Below are 21,120 nucleotides of genomic sequence, written 5' to 3'. Positions count from 1 at the left end.
GCACATGGGGGCATGCACATGGGCATCTTTCTGAGTGACAGCAGACTGCTGGGTGAGCACTGGCGCTTTGGCATGGGATCAACTTTGACCAAAAAGATGCACAGACCTGGTTGGTTGTTTAAGTTGGACATAATGTGGCCAAAACGTGGCCATATTTTCCCAAATATGGAGATGACTGACGTCTGGACATAATATTATTGTGTCAGTCTCATGTGGTCTATGACGTCAGACATCTATGATGTCAGAGGCCAATTTGCAAGTGTCTTGGCCATATATGGAGCATGAGGTGTGACAGACAGACAGATATTATGAGATGTAAGTTTTCATACTAAATAGCGACCTACAGTTGCAACAATGACCATCTGTCTAATAACATGCTATGTAAATTAGAATTTTAACTTGTGGTCAAGTTACTGTATATATTTTTTGCACTGTTTATTTTATTTTTATTTACTTTTTTTTTACTATATCTACTGCATAGTACTGTGTTCTATCCGTCTGTCATTCAATGTTATATGAGATACTTCAATGGTTTCCTATGGAAATAAGCTTAGTCTTTTCTAGGATCTCCTTTTAGTTGACCTTGTACCAGTGAACTGTACCGTCATGAAACTGTACCTTTTCCTATGCAAACTTCTAATAAAGTCTTCAATCAATCAATCAATCAATCAATCAATCAAAGAAATGAAGAAACAATACAGAAAGAAAGAAAAAAAAAGCCTTGGTAACAGAACAAATGACCAGGATAAAGGGTCATTCCCACCAGGCAAGATAAAGATAAAAACATATCTTTCTCAATTGAAATGGATGGTGGTGGATGGTATTGTCCAGTGTAGACACTACCATCCACCATATCTTCATCTTTATCTTGCCCAGTGGGGATGACCCTTAAAAGCCTGTCCATATTCTCTACGACCACCGAACCTTTCATCGGAAAAAGATCTGGTTCAACTACAAGATGACGTCACTCGCAACCTCTGAAACACATTACCTCGAATTAGAGTTCGGAAAGCTGCGCGTCGGAAAGTCTGAACTTTCCGACGAAAAGTTTGGTGGTCGGAGACAGTATGGACAGCCCTTAAGTATGCATGTTCAGTACACACTCTCTCTCTTACCCCTCCCAGCAGGCTCTGCAGAACTCGTGTCCACAGGACATGTCTACTGGGTCCTCAAACACTGAGATGGAACACAGACAGATCCCACACTGCAGGAGAACACAGCGCGCGCGCGCACACACACACACACACACACACACACACACACACACACACACACACACACACACACACACACACACACACACACACACACACACACACACACACACACACACACACACACACACACACACACACAGTCAGTCAGTCTGCTGTTCTAATTGCAACTGGGAGTTTATTCCACAGTTTGGGGGCCAAGAGGGAGCAGAGTTTAGTTGTCCTGGGATTTTTAGCGAAGGTTCTGTCAGCTAGCCTATCTGAGTGCACGGGGAGCAATACGAACAATATGTAAAATGCTGTTATGATGTCTTGGTATTATCCTTCTAAATGTGTATGTATGCCGCCGTTCACTACATACTGTACAGACAACCAGTTGAAGTAATCACAGACTGACATTTTAGCCTTTTGAGATTTTTAAGCTTTTATGAAGTATACAAGTTTGTGTCAATATTAGTAAGCTCTTGCTAAGTTTGACCAATTCAAATACGCTTTAACTTTAACATATAAAATATCTATAATGACTGTAGGGCTTGCAGCACTGTTAGAAATATAAGAGAACAGAAAGACATGCTGGCCTCTGGCTAAATGACCTGAGAAAGAACTTTAATCAATGCAATAGTTCAGTCCTGTGCTCAGAACTGCTTCTACTGCGTTAAAGAACATTTATTCAGACCATTCAAGATTCTGAAGCTTGAAATTAGTTTGAAAGAATGTCCAACTTTTGTACAATCTTGGCCCTGTTTTCCTAGTTCCCACGATGTCAATCGGTCGGATATACTGTACAACCTCACGACGAGTTGCTATGCGACACATTATGAGCTTTTAGTTGTGGTACTAAAATGTGCGGTAATCTTTTGAACATGTTCACCTATAACGAAAAGTCCAAACTATGGATGGGTATTGGCAAGGATCTCACAATACAAAATGTATCATGATAATTGGGCCACAATACGATTGCATCAAGATACAGAATGTTGCGATGCGATATTCGAAATAATTTACAGTTTTTTTTGGAGAGCTTAAAATACAACTTGCCATGTACCACCGGGGTAGTCTAATAATATGCATGCACATCACATTATATTGATAACTCAATGGACAAATTGACAAATCTAGAGGCAGTGGACCGGACTTCGACCACTGGTTTCTCTGCAGTTATTTTTCTTCAAAAGTATTGCGATACTACAGCCTGGAGTATCGATACAGTATCGCAATATATGGCCATATGGATTATATTGCCCATCCCTAGTCCAAACTAGAGACACGAGGGTTGATTTGAAATTGAATGAAGATGCTGGGTTAGTGTAGGGTGGTGGGGTGGGGTGGTTCGCTCTCACCGTGGCGAGGCCCTCCTCGTCAGGCGGGGTGAGACAGCTGTCGGTGGGCGAGGTGAGGGTGAGGGTGAGGGGTGAGCGGGGGGTGCGGGGGGTGCGGGGCGAGGGCAGGGTGTCCCAGGCGTTGTATCCGCTGGGCGGGGGGGTGGGCATGGTCACGCCGCTGCGCTGGCAGCAGCCCTCCGCGTCCGACATCCACGCTTCCAGGAGCTTCTCCCTGTCCCAGTCTGACACGCACGCACAAACACACACGCACGCACGCACGCACGCACGCACGCACGCACACACGCACGCACACACACACACACACACACACACACACACACACACACACACACACGCGCGCACACACACACGTGCGCACACACACACACACACACATACACGCACACACACAGGTGCACGCACACACACAGGTGCACACACACAAACACACACACACGCACATACACGCACACACACACATATATATTATATTACTAAATCAAAATTTTTGTTTATTTTTTAAAAATGTTATCCTATGATTTTGTAGCCTCGGGATCCAGACTTTTCAAGAAAGAAAAGCCTGGGACACAACATTTTAATTGTATGTAAAATATAATGTAAAATATAATGTAGCCGTTCAGATATCTTATTTTACATCAGTATTGTTCATGTGAAATGGTTTGTTTGTGCTTATCCATTATCATTATAAAATCGCTCGTTTTCCGCTGCGGATCACTTCCTCATTTACTCAAAGCGGACAGCAGCAGGAGTAATGTCCCCCTCCACGTCCTTTCTGAAACGCCGGAGGAGGCGGTGAGATCTGCCGGCCCCATAGAATGTCAGCGTTTAGGTTAGACTAACATTTGGTAACCCATTTTTCACCCAGTGCCAATTTCCTAAGCTGTAATCCTGGGCTCTGCTCTCCCTCTGCCAACCTGGGAGGTTCCCCGGTTTGGACGTAATGCATGGAAGGGATGCAACACGTTATTCCAACCAGTTCCTTTCGCCTCCATCAGGCTGGCCAGGGGGAGGCAGTATAGAGACCAGGATTACTGCATGTTTTTGTGAGGGTACATACCCTATAGGGGACACGGGGAGAACATGCAAACTCCACACAAAAAGGCCCTTTTGCCAACCCCACTTAGGGTATGGGCACTGATGACGTGGAGGAGAGAACACGCCCCCAGTGTCCACAGCGTCCCCTGGTGGGAATCGAACCCAGGACCTTCTAGCTGTGAAGCGACAGCGCCACTGACTGTGCCACCGTGGCCCTAAATCATCATTTTAGAACGGTGATTTTAGAATGGCGATTTTAGAATGGTGATTTTATGAATGCCATTCATTTATTATTTTGCCATGTTTAGCCACCAGTAAGACTCAGTAATCGGGAGAAAAGCGACGGTCAGGTCGCAGCGTGGTTTTAGGGCAAATCTGTAAAAAAAATCGGCCTGATGGTGGCGCTATATGGGACAGATCCATGTTGATGATATGAGTGTAGACATACTGTGTAGCGATTTGCATGATTTTAGGGCTAAATCTGTAGGAGTAGTGTCCAAAAATGTGTTTTAAAAAATCAGCCTGAAGGTGGCACTAGATGGGACATATCCATGTTGATGACATGAGTGTAGAGCAAGTGTGTACCGATTTGCATGATTTTAGGGCAACATTTGTAGGAGCAGTGTCCAGAAATGTGTTTTGCAAGAATCGGCCTCATGGTGGCGCTAGAAGAGGGCCATGTGAGAATTGATGGGTGGATGTTGTAGTTTGGCAGGCAAGGAGTGTGTGTGCAAAATTTGGCATGGATCGGGGCAACGGTTGCGGAGATATCAGCAGGGCAAAAGTGTGACGTGTGACAGACACACCGTGCGCTCGGAGCAGGGCCTCTGCAGTGAACAGGGGGGCTTGCAGCATGTCTGCTGTCTCCACGATTAACATGTCCTTCAGCCTGCGAAGGTCCTGGAGCTTTAGACCCTCATATGGCTGAGAGAGAGACATAGAGAGACAGAGAGAGAGAGAGAGACAGAGAGAGACAGAGAGAGAGAGAGAGAGAGAGAGAGAGAGAGAGATAGAGAGAAGTAAAACATATTATTGCGAGCAGTGGTGGAAAAAAGTCTTCAAATGATCTTGTAGATCTGCTATTTTCAAATGGAGGAAAATGTGTATAGGGATTTTTCAATTAATTTAAGAATGTATTTGAAGTTTACAATAGGAAAAAGTACAGTTTCATGACAGTACAAATCACTGGTACAAGGTCAACTAAAAGGAGATCCTGGTAAGCTTTTCAGCGTATTTACACAGGAACCACTTTATGAATCTCATATAACATTGAAAGACAGAGGGATACAACAAGTACTTTGCATAGGATAACATCAATATGAAGTGGCTAACATATGTTTTCTAATAATGTATTTACAAGTAGCTGCTAGTAACTAAAGTTTTCAAATAATTGGAGTGAAGTTAAAAGTACAACATTTGCCTCTGAGATGTAGTGGAGTAGAAGTAAAAGTACTGACAATTGGCAATAAACCAGTAAAGGAAAAGTATCTTAAAATTGAACTTAGATACAGTACTTGTGTAAATGTATTTAGTTACTTTACACCACTGATTGAGAGAAGGCAGTAGTTAGGGGAAGGCGCAGCACAACAGAAGGAATGGAACAATGCCAGTGCAATCTCAGAAACCATCGACAGCCAGGGACAATGTTTACCATTTACCGGTAGTCAGTCTGGAAGCCAGGCAACAAGGGACAGTGTTTACCATTTAGTCAGTCTGGAAGCCAGGCAACAAGGGACAATGTTTACCATTTAGTCAGTCTGGACTGGAAGGCAACAAGGGATTGTGGGCTTCCGTTGCAGCCAGAGGATATCCAGGCCAGGACTTCCTGAGCCGCGCCACACGCAGGTCATTGTTTAGCAGTGAGTTTAGCAACTTGAGACACAACCATTAAGTAGAGAGATGACCCATGTGACTGTGTTGTCCCACCAGAATCATAGCTTAGTTCTTATTTAGTATTCCTCAGTGAAAAAGGGTGGTCGACGGACATTTTTTGTGGTTACACACATTATTTATCATTGCAATGTGTACAAAACTATGGGCACAAAAAGTTTGAAAAGCACTGGCTTACGTACTGTACTGTTATTGGATAAGTATATACTGTATATTGACGGTAAGGGGCGGCCATAGCAGCAATAGAGTGGTCAGTGAGGCCGCCTGGGCAGCCAGAGCTCCTGGATGTCCCTGGTACGATTCCAGGCCAGCAATGTGTCAATGTGTCCCTGAGCAAGACTCTTAACCCTGAGCACCCCAGAGCCATGTAGAATGGCTGCTCACTGCTGGATGGGTAAATTACATCACTGCTGCTAGTTGTTATAGGATGGGTAAATGCAAAAAAAATCATGTATGTGCAAATATAATTGTGTCAAAAAACACCTCAAGGAGTGTGTTCTGTTCTAAGGTGATGTGACAGAAACATGACCATTAAAGACTCCCCACCTCCTTGCGCTGCAGCAGGGTGCTCTCCCCCTGGGTGTCAGAGCCAGAGGAGGAGAACACCATCTGAGACTCCAGGCTGAGAGCCAGCTCTGTGTGCTGCTGCCTCTCTGCATGGTCACATGGAGTCAGCCGGTCCTCATCCTCCATGAACAGGTCCGCTTCACTCTGGATCAACAGCTGGAGAGAGAGAGGGAGAGGGAGACAGGGGAGAGGGGGACAGAGGTTGAAAAACAGAGAAGGAGGAAGACACTGTTAAGTAATTGACACCACACTTAAGCTGTCTCCTTTCCAAGTGTAGGAGCAGTAGATCTACTCCGAGTCTCTCTCGGGTGACTTAACTTCTCGCCCTGTCTCTCTGAGAAAACAAATTTCGGCCACTTGTACCCGTGACCTTTTTCTTTCGGTCATTACCCACACTTCATGACCATAGGTGAGAGTAGGAACTCAGATTGCACGGTAGACAGAGAGCTTTGCCTTCTGGCTCAGCTCTCTTTTCGTCACAATGCGATACAGCAACGACAATACCGAGCTGATCTCCCCCTCTGTCCTCCCCTCACTCGTGAAGACATCATCTGGGGTAAAGTCTTGTTCCCTACTTGGGACTGCACAAAGATTTAGAAATGCTGATCCTCATCCCAGCCGCCGCACACTCTACTGCGAACCGAACCGATCCAGTGAGAGCTGAAGGTGGTCTCGGACCGAAGGCGCCATCAGGACCACATCATCACGCAAAAAGCAAGTGAAGCAACCCTTAGCTCACCGGAACCGTTTAGTCTCTCCACCACGATTTCACCTCGAGATAATGAATGGCATTTTTATAGCGCTTTTCTAGGCAAGTTGCAAACTCAATCCACTTTACAATGGTCCATTCATTCATACACTGGGAAGTGAAGCGGCAAGCAGTCGACACTAGCTTCCTCACTTCCCACATTCACACACCAGTGTGGCAATGTGGGGTTCTGTGTCTTGCTCAAGGACACTTCAACATGTGGACAGGATTCCATCTCTCCATCTCTCCCTCTGTCTCGTCTGTCTCTCTTTCTCTGTGTCTCCCAGTGTGTCTCACCTCTACACAGCTCTTCATGCCAGCAGCAGCAGCGTGGTACAGACAGACAGACAGACAGACAGACAGACATCCAGACAGACAGACAGACAGACAGACAGACAGACAGACCTCTACACAGCTCTTCATGCCAGCAGCAGCAGCGTGGTGCAGACAGGTGGAGTGACGGTTGTCCGTAGCGTTGACGTTGGCCCTCTCGTACTGACCCCTGTCCAGCCTGGCCCCCGTCCAGCTCAGCATCATCTGGTACAGACACGCACACGCACACACACACACACACACGCACACAAATTAGCCACGGCAATATACTGTAAATACACATCGCCACTGTTGGGCGGAAACCTTGTAGTTATCATTTAAAAAATGATTTCAACTAGTGAAAATAGCCGATCTACAAGCAAACAACGCCTCACAATGTGAGCCGTTGTGTACTTGTAGATCTGCTATTTTCACTAGTCTTGTGCGACAGTCTTGTGTGATGAAGCAGGGCTTTACTTTACGAAAAACACATACAAATGTGAAACTTGGAGATACAAGGTTTCTGCCTGACAGTGATATGATTTTTCAAGTTATTGACTTAAAACAGAGCTAACAGTACAGTGAGTAATATTCTGAAACAAATACTAGCATGTATTTAGGAACATAAGAGAAAACATTGCACGCTTAGTACTTTCTTTTGTTTTAGCAGGAGTTTTGTCTCCTCTGCCATCGCTGCACTAAACTAACTGCCCCACCCCCGTGGATGGGATGGTTCTCTGTGTACAGTGATACTAGACCTTACCCGTTCGACGATATGTGCTCCAAAATATGTGCAGAGTGTGGGTTGTGGGGAAAGTTACTGTAACTGGTGTGTGCGTGAGAATATGTGGGAGCATCATAATGTAAGGAGCAGCTCATGGAGGAGTGTATATTTATGATGGATACAAATAATTTTCCTTTTTTTGGAGCCGTGGGCGGAGCCCATGGTCTCCCTCTGAGTGGCAATGTGTGTCCTGTCTCACCAGTGAGAACTGTCCCGTTGAGTTCGAACAGTACCTTTTATGACCACACATGTTAAGGGAGGGGCGCTGTTTTCAGGCCAGGCACACACACGCACACACACACACAGGGGGGAACACATAGAATCAAAAACATAGATCTGGAAGTGCTCAATTTCACGGCTCCACTTCGAACCAAGGTTTGATTTTTTCATACCCGTTGGAAGATGAGACACACATCAAACGCACCTGGTGAAAGCGTGTGTGTGAGAGAGAGAGAGAGAGAGAGAGAGAGAGAGAGAGAGAGAGAGAGAGAGAGAGAGAATGCACATTCCTATCTGTGAGAGAGGGAGCTGTGTGTGTGTGTGTGTGTGTGGGGCTACAGATCCCATGGCCTGGAGGAACGGACCGTAACCATGACAACAGGCAAAGAAAACGCTAAAAAACAGCTTTAATTTGGGAGAAATGAAATTCGGGCTCCGTCAGCGTTGGTATAATGCTAATGGCCAATACCATGTGAACTTTGGGATCAGTTGCTGAAGCGAGTGAATAGATAAACGTAGATAAGCGTGAGCGTTAGATCGTTAGAGCGTGAGTGAGTTTGGAAAATTATATGTTTGATGAACATTTCATGTCTCGATTATTGTGGCCAAATAAATTGCGATTTACGATATTATCGCGATAAATCAAAATACCTCCAACATCCATTATCCTGGGGCGGAACATTTGCCCAAAAATAGCCGATCTACAAGCTCACAGCGCGTTGCAACTCGTTCTGAGCTTGTAGATCGGCTATTTTTTTGGCAAAGAGATTTGGTAGAGCAGGGTTCCCCAATTAGTCTTCCCCAAAGGACGAATTATGTCTAGGGTACCAAAAAAACCTCCACGATACGATTATTGTAAGTGTTTTTTATCACAATAAACGATAGGGCAGAAAAAAGGTTGGGAACCTTTTTTTTCTGCCAGGGCACACTTTTCATAGCCAGAAGATCCCAGAGGCACACCAAGACATACGGTGTGTGTGATGTACTTTTTGGCCAATATTTGACCAGTTTATAAATAGTTTGTTGATTACTTTTGATGCAGCAATGGTCTTTTTTCTTTCTTGAGGTATTAAAGATGTCTTAAAAGTCCTTAAATTGTGACTTCACAATTTAACCTCCCTGGGTTGAAATGTCCCTTTGAATTTCCCTGGGAACCTAGGGGGGCCTAGGGGGACTTGTGATCTGTCTTTGTGATGTGTTGTTTTGTGTTACATATGTGTTGTTCTTTCAGACATCCCTTCGGGGACAATAAAGATAAAGATAAAGATAATACTTTTAAACAAGTGTAAAATAGAACCTGCGTTCCAATGAATCCAACATACAGTACTGTAGTTGTTACATTTTAGTTAAGCTGTTGTTAATTCTTTACATCAAACTACAGACACAGACTTAAAAACTTTTACTTTCACTTCCAAAACTAAAAAAAAAAAAAATAGCAGATCTACAAGCTCAGTTTGTAGATCTGTTTTCCCGCTACATATGTATGACACTCGTACGACACTTATGTACAGCAAAGAAAGCATTAATTTAAAATTGTTAAAATTGTGTGTGCGCGTGTGTGTGCGTGTGCGTGTGTGTGTGTGTGTGTGTGTGCATGCGTGCATGTGTGTGTGTGTGTGTGCGTGCGTGTGCGTGTATGTGTGCGTGCATGCACCTGCAGGCAGTCTGCGCGTCGCTGCTCGTCCCTGTGCGGCCGGGCCAGGCGTGGGGACAGCGCCCCCTCTGGCAGCAGCAGGATCTGCGGGCCCTGGCACAGCACGTGGAGACAGGTCTCGTTGTGCACGTTGCGCTTGTTGGGGTTCCCCTCTTTACTGAACAGGAACGACCTGGAGGGGGCGACAGAGAGGCCAGCCATTACAATCAGGGGTTGACAAGAGGCACTTTCCCACCGGGCAAGTACAGGTCAAGTTCTACTTGCCCAAAGGTCATGCCCACTTGCCCGAAAAGTTAAATCAATGTTAAATCCAATCGATAACTTCCGGAGTGGCGACAGTCAATTTGAAAGTCTGAATGAGCACAAACTGTTCTTTTAATGAATAACCAATAACATTTAACGAAGACAGTTGATTCCCAATTCAAACACAATTGACCGTCGGGCAACCTGAAGGCAAACTCCACTTGCCCAAAAGTTTTATTTACTTTACAAAAATATTGATATCAATTATTTTAAGCCTAGAATCAAGCCATCCAGGAATGGATCCTGGTGAATCATGACCATAAAACCTTTGATTCTGTAAAAATAAGCGTAGCGTCTCAGTAAAATATAGGATAATAGAATGCAGACAGCGTAGCGTCTCAGTAAACTATAGGATCATAGAATGCAGAGAGACAGTGTAGTGTCTCAGTAAACTATAGGATCATAGAATGCAGAGAGACAGTGTAGTGTCTCAGTAAACTATAGGATCATAGAATGCAGAGAGAAAGTGTAGTGTCTCAGTATACTAGGATCATACACGTAAACAATGAACCTAGCATCCGTCTAAACAACATGCTATGTAAATTACATTTTAACCTTGTGGTCAAGAGAATGATGGATAGACAGAGGGATTGATGGAATGGATGAAAGGATGCAAGTAAGGGGTGGGATGATGGGTGGATGATGGATGGAAAGAAGGGAGGGAGGGAGGGAGGGAGGGTGGGAGATGGATTGAGAAAAGAGCAGGAATTATTGACAGAAAGACAGAGGGTGGGATGAGAGGATGAGATGAGAAGATGAGAGGAGAGAAAGAGGTAGGAGAGGAGGAGAGATAGAGAGAGATTGATTTTTAACCTCTCATTAATTCATAAAGAAAATTGCCACAGTTCATTCAAGAAGACACTATTGATTCATAGCAACCAGTGATACACTTGAAAATGTGTGAAATTATGGGACATTCTGCACAATGACTACTTTCTACTTTTGGTACTTTAATTACACTTTGATACCAGTGCTTTTGTATTGAATTCATGCAGTGTTCTGGGTTTATATTAGAAGAACATTCAAATAAAATCTACAAGCACTAGAATGTCTGTTTTCACTAAGCAACGTACAACACGGTACATTAGATAGGGTTTAAGTGGTGCACTGTTTACTGTATGTGAAAATAGCGTGTACACACACACACACACACACACACACACACACACACACACACACACACACACACACACACACACACACACACACACACACACACACACACACACACACACACACACACACACACACACACACACACACACACAGGCTGATGAATGTGGCAGCTCAGCTGTGGCTGCAGTTCTACAGCAACAGTAAATGTTTCTCCACCTCCATTTTACTGATTAGCTTTACATCCCTTCTTCTCCTCATTATGCTATCCATCTTTTCTCCTCTCTTCCTCCATTCCTCCACCTCTCTCCTTATTGTCTCCACCAGGCCGAAGGCATGGGGAGACTATGTTTTCGCCCCTGTCCGTCCGTCCGTCCGTCCGTCCGTCCGTCCGTGCGTGTGTGCAGTATCTCTACAGTCATGTGATCGACATGAATTTGTCCGATTTTCCATATTCCATCCTGATTGGCTAAGATTGGCTTCCAAAGTTTGCAGGATTGGTCCGTTTGAACTACACATTTTTGGGACAAAATGCCTCAAATCATGCATGCAGCGTTCGATCACCGTGAAAGGGCGAAGAGGACATGGCACCCTTTTCACATTACCCTATTATAGCGCCACCACCAGGCCACAATAACCTACCTGACCTGGTGGAGACCTGTGCTCGGAAGACCACTGCTTCTAGTGCTATGATCTATCTCTTCTCCTCCTCATTCCTGTTCCTCTCTCCTCATGCTATCCATCTTTTCCCTTCCCATTTCCATCCTGCTCGCAGGGAATCTCTTTCTGAAGGAAAGGACGCCCTGGATGCCGGGGATGCACCATGACACTCATCATGGCTGCCAAATCTCGCACCGGAACGGAAGTTCAATGAAACACATGGCAGTGAATGGAGCCGGCTGGACCAGCTCACAAACCAACACTACTTATGAACGACTGCGACCTTTTTCATAAAATCGGTTCAGGAATATAAAAGAAACAAACAGGTTGTTTTACAATCACTTGCTTTTCAATGTGCACACACAGTGGGTGCGTTCGGAAAATGCGCACTCAACGTACTGGTGTGCCATGTTGTCGTTCGTTTATTCGGTGCACTTGGTGCGTTGTCGTTCGGAAATTCAGTGCGTGGCGCACCGGTGTGCTGAGTGCACACACTGAATGACCCTACTCAGAAGATGGGGTTTGGCGGTGTGGTGCGTCGGTGCGGTGTTTTCATTGGTTGGTTTTCATGGCGGTGTCTTGCACTAGCTCAGCTGTGAACAATGGCGTAGGAAATGATGACAAAATGCACCATTTGCTGATTTATTGGTCCTTTGGGCTTTATTGTTACACACACATCAACGTGTAAACTAACAGCATGCAGGTAGGCCAATGTTATGAATTAAATTACCTATCAATAGCAACGTTGCGTTTGCAACTGCTGCTTTTAAGAACGTTTTCCGACTGAAAAAGCACACAGCTGCCTCTTTTCTGGTCGTTGGTAAATAAGCCACACTGAATGCACTCTCAACGTCACTGACCACTGCACTCACTACACTGACCACACACCCGGTGCCCATTTCCCAACGCACTCAGTACTTCATCTTATTGAGGCAAGTTCTGTCTCTGAGGTATCGTGAGATTTGTACAATTTTGAAGTATTTGTACTTTACTTGAGTATTTCCAATTTCCAATACTTTTACTTCTACTCCACAACATCTCAGAACTAAATATTGTACTTTTACTCCACTAACATTATTTGAAAACTTAAGCTACAGTACTAGTTACTTTGCAGATATAAATTATAATATTACAAAACATACATGAAGGACTTTAGCCCTATTTTATACCGTGGCTATTTGAAAATAGCCGACACGTTGTAAGCTTGTACATCTGTATTTTTGGTGAAGAGAGTTATTGTGGATAGAAAAAGAACTCATCAAGTACAGTGCAAACCAGGTCTCTTATACTAAGGAATGGTGCTTTAGTCCTGGAAAACAAACTAAGGTCGTGTCTGCAACCCTCCACAGTGGCCGTTTCTGGATATAATTAGATCTAGAGCAGAGAAAACGCTCCCAAAAGAGTGCATTTTAGTGTGTGTGTGTGTGTGTGTGTGTGTGTGTGTGTGTGTGTGTGTGTGTGTGTGTGTGTGTGTGTGTGTGTGTGTGTGCGTGCGTGCGTGCGTGCGTGCGTGCGTAACAGTTCATGTCACTATTATTATTTTGGCCAAAATGAAAGCAATTTAAGATTTGCGATAATCAAAATATGCTTAAAACTCTCTTTGACCTCAAGATCAGCTATTTTTGGCAGAACTTTGGGGCCCTATTTTACCAACAGTATATTATCCCTTGTGCCTGATCTTATTAGACATTTTTTGAAAAACATTTTAATAACGTATTTTAAAATGTCTTTCAAGATAAAATAAAAATAAAAAACAAGATTAGGCATAAGGGATATGGTGAAAAAAGTCTGCATATCTGTTGATATCGGAAATCGGAAATTAAGAGTTGGACAATATCGGAAAATCGGATATCGGCAAATAATATCAGACATAATTTATTTTACATTCATTCAGGGAGCCCTTGGCATAGACGGGGACAAAAGGGGTCCAGTGTACGACAAAGGACGACCTTTCACGATAAGAATCTAAAATCTCCACGACAATATGATCACTGTGAGCGCTTTGTATCGTGACGAATGATAATCACCATTATCATCCCGTCCCCCTAATGGGGGTACGAACAGGAAGTGACCGCTAAATGGAGCAGCGATTCACTGCAGCGCGGACAGTCAGTGTGTGAGGACTCTCTCTCTCTCTCTCTCTCACACACACACACACACACACACACACACACACACACACACACACACACACACACACACACACACACACACACACACACACACACACACACACACACACACACACACACACACACACACACACACACACACACACACACACACACACACGCGCGCAGCCGCGCACACACACGCACACACACACACACAGATAATTAGGTGGCCTTTTCATATGGCTTCCTCCCTCTGAGACCCTGTAATCACACAGGGAGAAAGGGCAGGGGAGGAAGAGGAAGAGAGGGGAGGAGGAAGATGGGAGAGGGGTGAGGGGGGGGGGGTCTTATTGAGTCAGAGGAGCCGACGGCTTAATGCCATGTTGGCATTGTTTCTTTCTCACACCTTACCCCGTTAAGACCTGAGGCTGATTCTGCAAATGTCTTCTAAATCCTAAAAGTTTATTTAGAAAACGTATAAACTTCTATAGGCCTATCAGAGGTGCTCAAACGTTTTCATGTCAAGGACCCGCAAAATTATATGCATGTGCCCACACTATAAGGCAGGGGTTTTCAAAGTGACGGGGCACCCTGGGGTGACGTGACGGCAGTCCAGGGGTGCTGCGAGATAATTTGATAATATTTTGAATTTATTTGGACACTTAAGAAAATATTTAGTATCATTTTAAACTTGAAGAACACACGCGCGCGCGCGCACGCACGCACGCACGCCACACACACACACACACACACACACACACACACACACACACACACACACACACACACACACACACACACACACACACACACACACACACACACACACACACACACACACACACACACACACACACACACACACACACACACACACACACACACACACACACACACACTCTACTGCAGTGAGCAGTTTATTGCGACCAAAGGTCACAGTTTAGAAGTATGTGAAACGGCACATGCTGACTCCCTCTGTACACTTTTTTACGGCCTATGGGTTTGCCGCTCTGACATCACACTCTGGCTTCACTGTGATGTCACACTGACATAATCAATATTAAGCTCATATCTAACAGGACTTCATATGGGAATGCCACATTGGTTAAATACCACACTAACATAATCCATATATGGTCAAGACAGATGGCCAAGACAGCCCATATCTGTGTGGCTGGTTCTACAGACAGGGATCTCTGTGTATGGGTAGAAAAGGGTATGATGTTAGATGTCATAGACATCATAGGACTTCCACACAACAAATAACTGAGTAAGCATGTTTGGGCTCCTCTCACAGCATATCTCCATATACAGTACATGGATCTCCATATATGGGTACCAGGGGTCTCCAAATACTGTATGGGTAATTGGTCCGATATCTCAAGATCTGCAAATGATCTTTGCAGATCTGGTCCGATATACATCACTGGCCAGATGGCCAAGACATGGTGCGACCTCGTCGCGCCCTGAGGTGTCTTACTAGTTAGTTACATCCTCTCCTGGTTGGATCTAATCTTTACTGTTCCACTTCACTGTTGTCCATATATGATTCAGTAGGTTCTATGTGTACATGCCTGTAAGTACAGTATGTACAGTACGTATGCTTCCCCAGTGGAACATACAAGGTAACATTGTACACTGGTGTGCTGCTGTATAATGAGGTCACATCTGCACAGCTGTTTTTAGGTTATTTTCATACAGTATCTTGTTTTTAGGTTACATTCAGTATCCTGTGCATCTTTACCCTGCATTACTACGGCTCCGTTTACAACCACTTTCACCACCTGCTATTCTGGGCAAGTCATTATAGGAGGGAAGAAAAAAAGAAAATGTGAAATATTTCAGTCTGAATCTACAACCACAAGCCCGTAGATCAGCTATTTTCACATGGTTTTAGTTTAGTTTTGTAGTGTTTACCTGAGCAGCCTTGTCATGGCGTGTTTATTGCGACCGTTGGGTTGCAAGTTACTATGAAAAGCTCCACCGGCTGTCCGCCTGTCCGTAAAGTAACGTCACTTACCGTTGCCCCTATCCATGCCAAACTTGGCACACACATGCGGCCGATTATTGCAAAACACATTTTTGGACACTGCTCCTACATATTTTGCCCTAAAATCACGCAAAGCGGTACACAGTATCTCTAAAGTCATGTCATCAACATGGATCTGTCCCGTTTCCCATATTCCCATAATTGCCATTGCCTTCTAAAGTTTGTGTATGCGACGTGATGGTCGCTTATCTCCTGTTTAGGGAGTCTTACTGTTATACTGTATATAGAGAGATGTTGTGTAGTGTTTACCTGAGCAGCCTCGTCATAGCGTGTCGACACACATAGTGCAGGGCCGTGTTGTGCTGGTAGGTCTCCCCATAAGAGGCGTTGGGGTCCAGGCTGTCCCTGAACTGGGGGTTCCCCTCGTACAGCTGCCAGGCCAGCACCTCATCCCCACCCACCAGGGCCTTGCGGAACTTGGTGGCCGTGTTGCCCATGGCAACGCTTCAGCTCCGCGTGGGGGGGTGGGCCTCGGGGTGGCGGTTCTAGGCGGGGTGGTCCGGTGTCGACGCCCACCCCGCTACCTGCAGGGAGGGATTGAGATCGTTAAGGGTTTTTCTTGTTTTCCGGTTCTCGGTTCCCTTAAAGGACAACTTACAACAAGGGTTTTAGATTGTAATTAGAGAAAAGAAAAGATGAGTGTTAAAATGTTTTCATTTCATGCTATCATTTTAGTGATTTTAATGATTTTGATTTCAGTGGCTGGGGGCATGTGTACAAGTGGCTAAATATGTATTTTTTAGACACAATAAGCCCATTCCCAAGATGCACCGCAATCTTGGGAGAAATCTACGGCTTATTGTGTCTAAAAATACATGTTTAGCATGCATGAAATCAAAATCGCTAAAATGGCTAAAACGATGAAAGCATTCTCAATATCAATATCTAAATGACATGTATGGTCATTGAGGATAGGCAAGTGCTACGGTAAGTGCTATGGGCCGAGGTGTAGTCTGAAGAGGTGAGTCTTCAGACCACGGCGGAAGCTAAAGGGAGTGAGCCTGTAGTTCTAAGTACAACAGGGAGTTTATTCCACAGTTTGGGGGCCAGGAGGGCAAAGAGTCTAGGACAAGTGGATCGTTGTCCTGGGGTTTTTAGCGAGCGTTCTGTCAGCATGTTGGCTGATCTGAGAGAACGGGTGTGGTTGTAGGGGTTGATCAGGTTTTGGAGGTAAGGTGGTGCCATACATTTGGCTGCTTTGAAGGCCAGCATCAGCGTTTTGTACTCTGTGCGGGCCCACCTACTGTACCTACGGGGAGCGGCGAGAGACGCCTGCCTGCCGATGACCTCCTCCTCCTCCTCCTCCTCCTCCTCCTCCTCCCCGGGTCACGGCAGGTCCTCGTTTACAGCTTCATGGTTCCCTGCATGCTCCTGCCCTGCAGTGGGGAGACCAGACAACCAGAGAGTCAAACAGACAGTATAGAGACATCCTCCTGCCCTGCATGGGGAGACCAGACAACCAGAGAGTCAAACAGACAGTATAGAGACATGCTCCTGCCCTGCAGTGGGGAGACCAGACAACCAGAGAGTCAAACAGACAGTATAGAGACATGATCCTGCCCTGCAGTGGGGAGACCAGACAACCAGAGAGTCAAACAGACAGTATAGAGACATGATCCTGCCCTGCATGGGGAGACCAGACAACCAGAGAATCAAACAGACAGTGTAGAGACATGATCCTGCCCTGCATGGGGAGACCAGACAACCAGAGAGTTAGACAGACAGTAGAGACATGATCCTGCCCTGCAGTGGGGAAAATGGGAATGAACGATAGAAAAATATAAATAAATACAAATGAGACACCTTAAGAGCGAGAAGCGACCACCAGGTCGCACTGAAACAACAGAGTTTCTAAATACGGCTGGTGCGTTCTGTTAAAACAGTGTGTCAAATAGCAATTCCCCCCAAAGAAGACGACATGAACTCCCTAAACAGTGTGTAATAGAACAGGAGAGACACAGCTGACTGAACAGCGTTGGGTTAAACAGCACGTGGAACAACAATCTGAGCTGTCTGCAATGTATATTGTAATTGTTTTGTATTTTTGTATGTTTACTTGTATTGTATATGCATTCATATTTAATAAGTCTATGTTTTGTAATGAGTGAGTTAAAATCATCACCGATTTTAACTACGTGATCAGAGACTACAGATTGATTTGGTCTGGATCATTTTACATAGATGTGAAAACTGAAATGTTGATTAATGTGTGTTGCCATTGATCCTGGTAAATAAATACTTGAAGAAACTAGAACTGCACTCTGTCCAGGTGTCATGTATGGCCTACTTGAGCGCCAGCAGAGCACGCCATGATGTGCGCTCTCCACTGGCATCACTACTGGCGACACACACAGCTACCTACCTACATACGCACAACCGCACGGCGCACATACCTACCTACCTACCTACCTACCTACCTACCTACATACCTACATACGCAGCCGAACGCAGTACTTGCGCAAGTAAATATATAATGAAAGAACGAGAGAGTGACCATGGAAGGATCAAAGGAGTGAAGAAGAGAAGCTGAGAGAGAGAGAGAGAGAGAGAGAGAGAGAGAGAGAGAGAGAGAGAGAGGCATTAAGAGACTATCAATCAATCAATCAATCAATCAATGTGTCCATATAAATGGATCATCCTGATGCATTGAGAGTGCGTCCTGTCGCCCATATCTTACACAGGAAAGACAGAAGAGGCAAAAAAAAAAGAAAGAGAGAGAGAGAGATAATTAAAAAAACAGAGTGAAGGAGAGCAGGGGACGGGGCCATTGATCTGTCAGTCAGTCAGTTCATAAAACGACAGATCGATAAAACGAGCGCAGCAGGAAATGGACTTCATACGTCTGCAGGCTGGGAGGAAGAAGACGCTCCATTTCCTTTTTTATATTACATTTTTGTTACTTTGAGTCGTGCGCAGAAAACAGCTGATCTACAAGCTCACACAACGTGTCACGCCGTGATGCGTGATCCATGGAGTTCACAGGTCAAAGGTCATGTTCACTGGTCACAGTAGTCTGTAGCAGTGGTTCTCAACCTGTAGGTTGGGACCCCCTGTGGGGTCCCCACATGATTTTATTTATTTATTTGTTTGGATTTTTTACTCTTATTTTATTTTGAGGGGGGGGGGGGGGGGGGGGGGGCGGTCCCCAGATCATTGGTTCTCAAAGGGCGTACCGGGAATCCCCAGGGGTCCTTGAGGGAGTTCCAGGGGGGCCCCAGCTAAATGATAGTTGGGAAACAAATGGACCCTATGTGGGTCAGAGAGTGTACAAATGGAAACATATGAACACTGACAGGTCCATTTGGTTCTGAGTTAAATTAACATTTATTTTACAATATAAATTGGGGTCCTAAGGATAGAAATGCCATTAAATGGGGGTCTGTAGCCCTAATGCATGTCAAACTGGGGGGTCCTTGACATTACAATGGTTGAGAATCACAGCTAGAGCCCTAAATATCTTCTCTTATGGGGGTCCCTGGCATGTATTGTCAAATAGGGAGTCCGCAGGCTAATAAGTGTCAATTTTAAGGTCCTTGACGTGAAAAAGTTTGAGAACCACTGCCCCAGATGAAGTGAGTCAAGTGACAATTTAAGGATCTTTAAGACTTTTTTTAAACATTCTAATTAAGAAATAAGACCATTACTGCATCAAAATTGTGAAAATAGCTGGAAAGAATAACTGCCTATCGATGATAATGAGAATGAGTGTCCACTAACAGACCTGCTATTATATGAGACATGGTTGGTAGAAAAGCATCGCACCACATCATAACGAGCAGACGTGAGGACCAATTATATGAAAATAGGTTGGGAATGGGTGAATCTGTAGTAGTATTGAGGGCTTAAGTGGTTAACAGGGTGAATTCCCCCAAAGTGTCCAATCAATGCATTTCATAAAGCCTGCAAACGCAGTTACTCCAACCATAGTTGCCATAAACACGGCCCTACTTGTAGATTTCCCAGACGTCTGTGTGTGTGTGTGTGTGTGTGTGTGTGTGTGTGTGTGTGTGTGTGTGTGTGTGTGTGTGTGTGTGTGTGTGTGTGTGTGTGTGTGTGTGTGAGTCAAACCACGGGACTCTAATCTGCCCAGACCAACCTAGTTTTATTGTGTCGCTCGAAGGGAAGGAATTACAGGAATCACAGCTATGGCAGCAGCAGCAGCAGCAGCCTGCCAGCATCTAACTCTGTCTGTTAGTCTGTGTTACTAGTCTGTAAGTGCACAGTCACGACGATATGAACATTTCATAATTCATATCACGATTATTGTTACAAAATAAATCGTGATTTACGATATTATCGCGATAATCAAAATCCATCATCCTGGGGCGGAACAATTGCCAAAAAATAGCCGATCTACAGTACAAGCTCACGTTTTTTTTTTTTTATGATAGGCACCACCCAGCACCAGGAGCAACTAGGGGTTCAGAGTCTTGCTCAAGGACTCTTCCACACTAACTCTGGGGGAGCCCGGGATTTAACTGGGAACCCTTCGGGAACCCTCTGTGTTCTAACGGCGGTTTCTCTACCCCTGAGCCACTGCCACCCATAGATCAGCTAGTTCCGGGGGCGTGACATTGTCGCGCTACCAAGAGGACTAGTGAGCGATGCCTCACAACGCGAGGCATTGTGAGCACAATTTCTGCCAATGTTTAATTTGTCATTTTAGAGGTATTAAAAAGTCCTTACATTGTCACTTTAAATGTGCAGATGCCCTCTATGCACTTAAACCGTATGTTGGTTTGTTAACTGTTGAGTGAGAAAAACAATGTTGCACGTTAAGTTAATCATCTGGGGAACCCCTGGCTCTGGTCCATCGCGTCACCTCCAGTGACGCTCTGACAGACCCGTCGGAAAATGAATAGACTGCGTTTTCTCAGCCCCTACGAGCGCTCAACTCCAGTCAAAATAAACAAAACTCCTTCACTACTCACCAAACCAAAGGTAGTTTTGCGGTAGTCTATTCTCCGCGTTGGTGAGCCCCTCAGCACCCCACCCACTCCGTAAAATACATTATTTTTGTCATGAAATAAAACACATCCACCTCGAGCCAACCAGCGGCCACCGCAGACACAATGGTTCACAACCCGGAAATAAGCGGCGGTCGAGTTGGATGC

At 45.0% G+C, this 21,120-nt stretch overlaps 1 protein-coding gene across 1 annotated transcript in view; it reads right to left on the bottom strand.

Annotated features, from left to right (window-relative positions):
- Window positions 1–17,288, bottom strand: part of LOC308292796 (ankyrin repeat and IBR domain-containing protein 1-like) — a gene marked incomplete at its 3' end in the record, with an annotated part of 56,432 nt that extends 39,144 nt beyond the window's left edge. The window contains exons 1-8 of the mRNA XM_080735225.1: window positions 17,256–17,288; window positions 16,256–16,530; window positions 9,767–9,938; window positions 7,203–7,334; window positions 6,029–6,205; window positions 4,399–4,516; window positions 2,555–2,778; window positions 1,116–1,204 (exon numbers count right to left, since the gene is read on the bottom strand). Of these exons, the coding sequence (XP_080591351.1) occupies window positions 1,116–1,204; window positions 2,555–2,778; window positions 4,399–4,516; window positions 6,029–6,205; window positions 7,203–7,334; window positions 9,767–9,938; window positions 16,256–16,443 (1,100 nt within the window). The 5' untranslated portion in view covers window positions 16,444–16,530; window positions 17,256–17,288. The remainder of the gene's footprint in view (window positions 1–1,115; window positions 1,205–2,554; window positions 2,779–4,398; window positions 4,517–6,028; window positions 6,206–7,202; window positions 7,335–9,766; window positions 9,939–16,255; window positions 16,531–17,255) is intronic.
- Window positions 17,289–21,120: the final 3,832 nt, after the last annotated feature.

Source organism: Nannobrachium achirus (assembly GCF_963921795.1).
Source record: "Nannobrachium achirus genome assembly, chromosome: 10".
NCBI lineage: Eukaryota > Metazoa > Chordata > Actinopteri > Myctophiformes > Myctophidae > Nannobrachium > Nannobrachium achirus.
The sequence above is the reverse complement of the archived record's forward strand: the minus strand, read 5'-3'. Positions and strand labels throughout refer to the sequence as shown.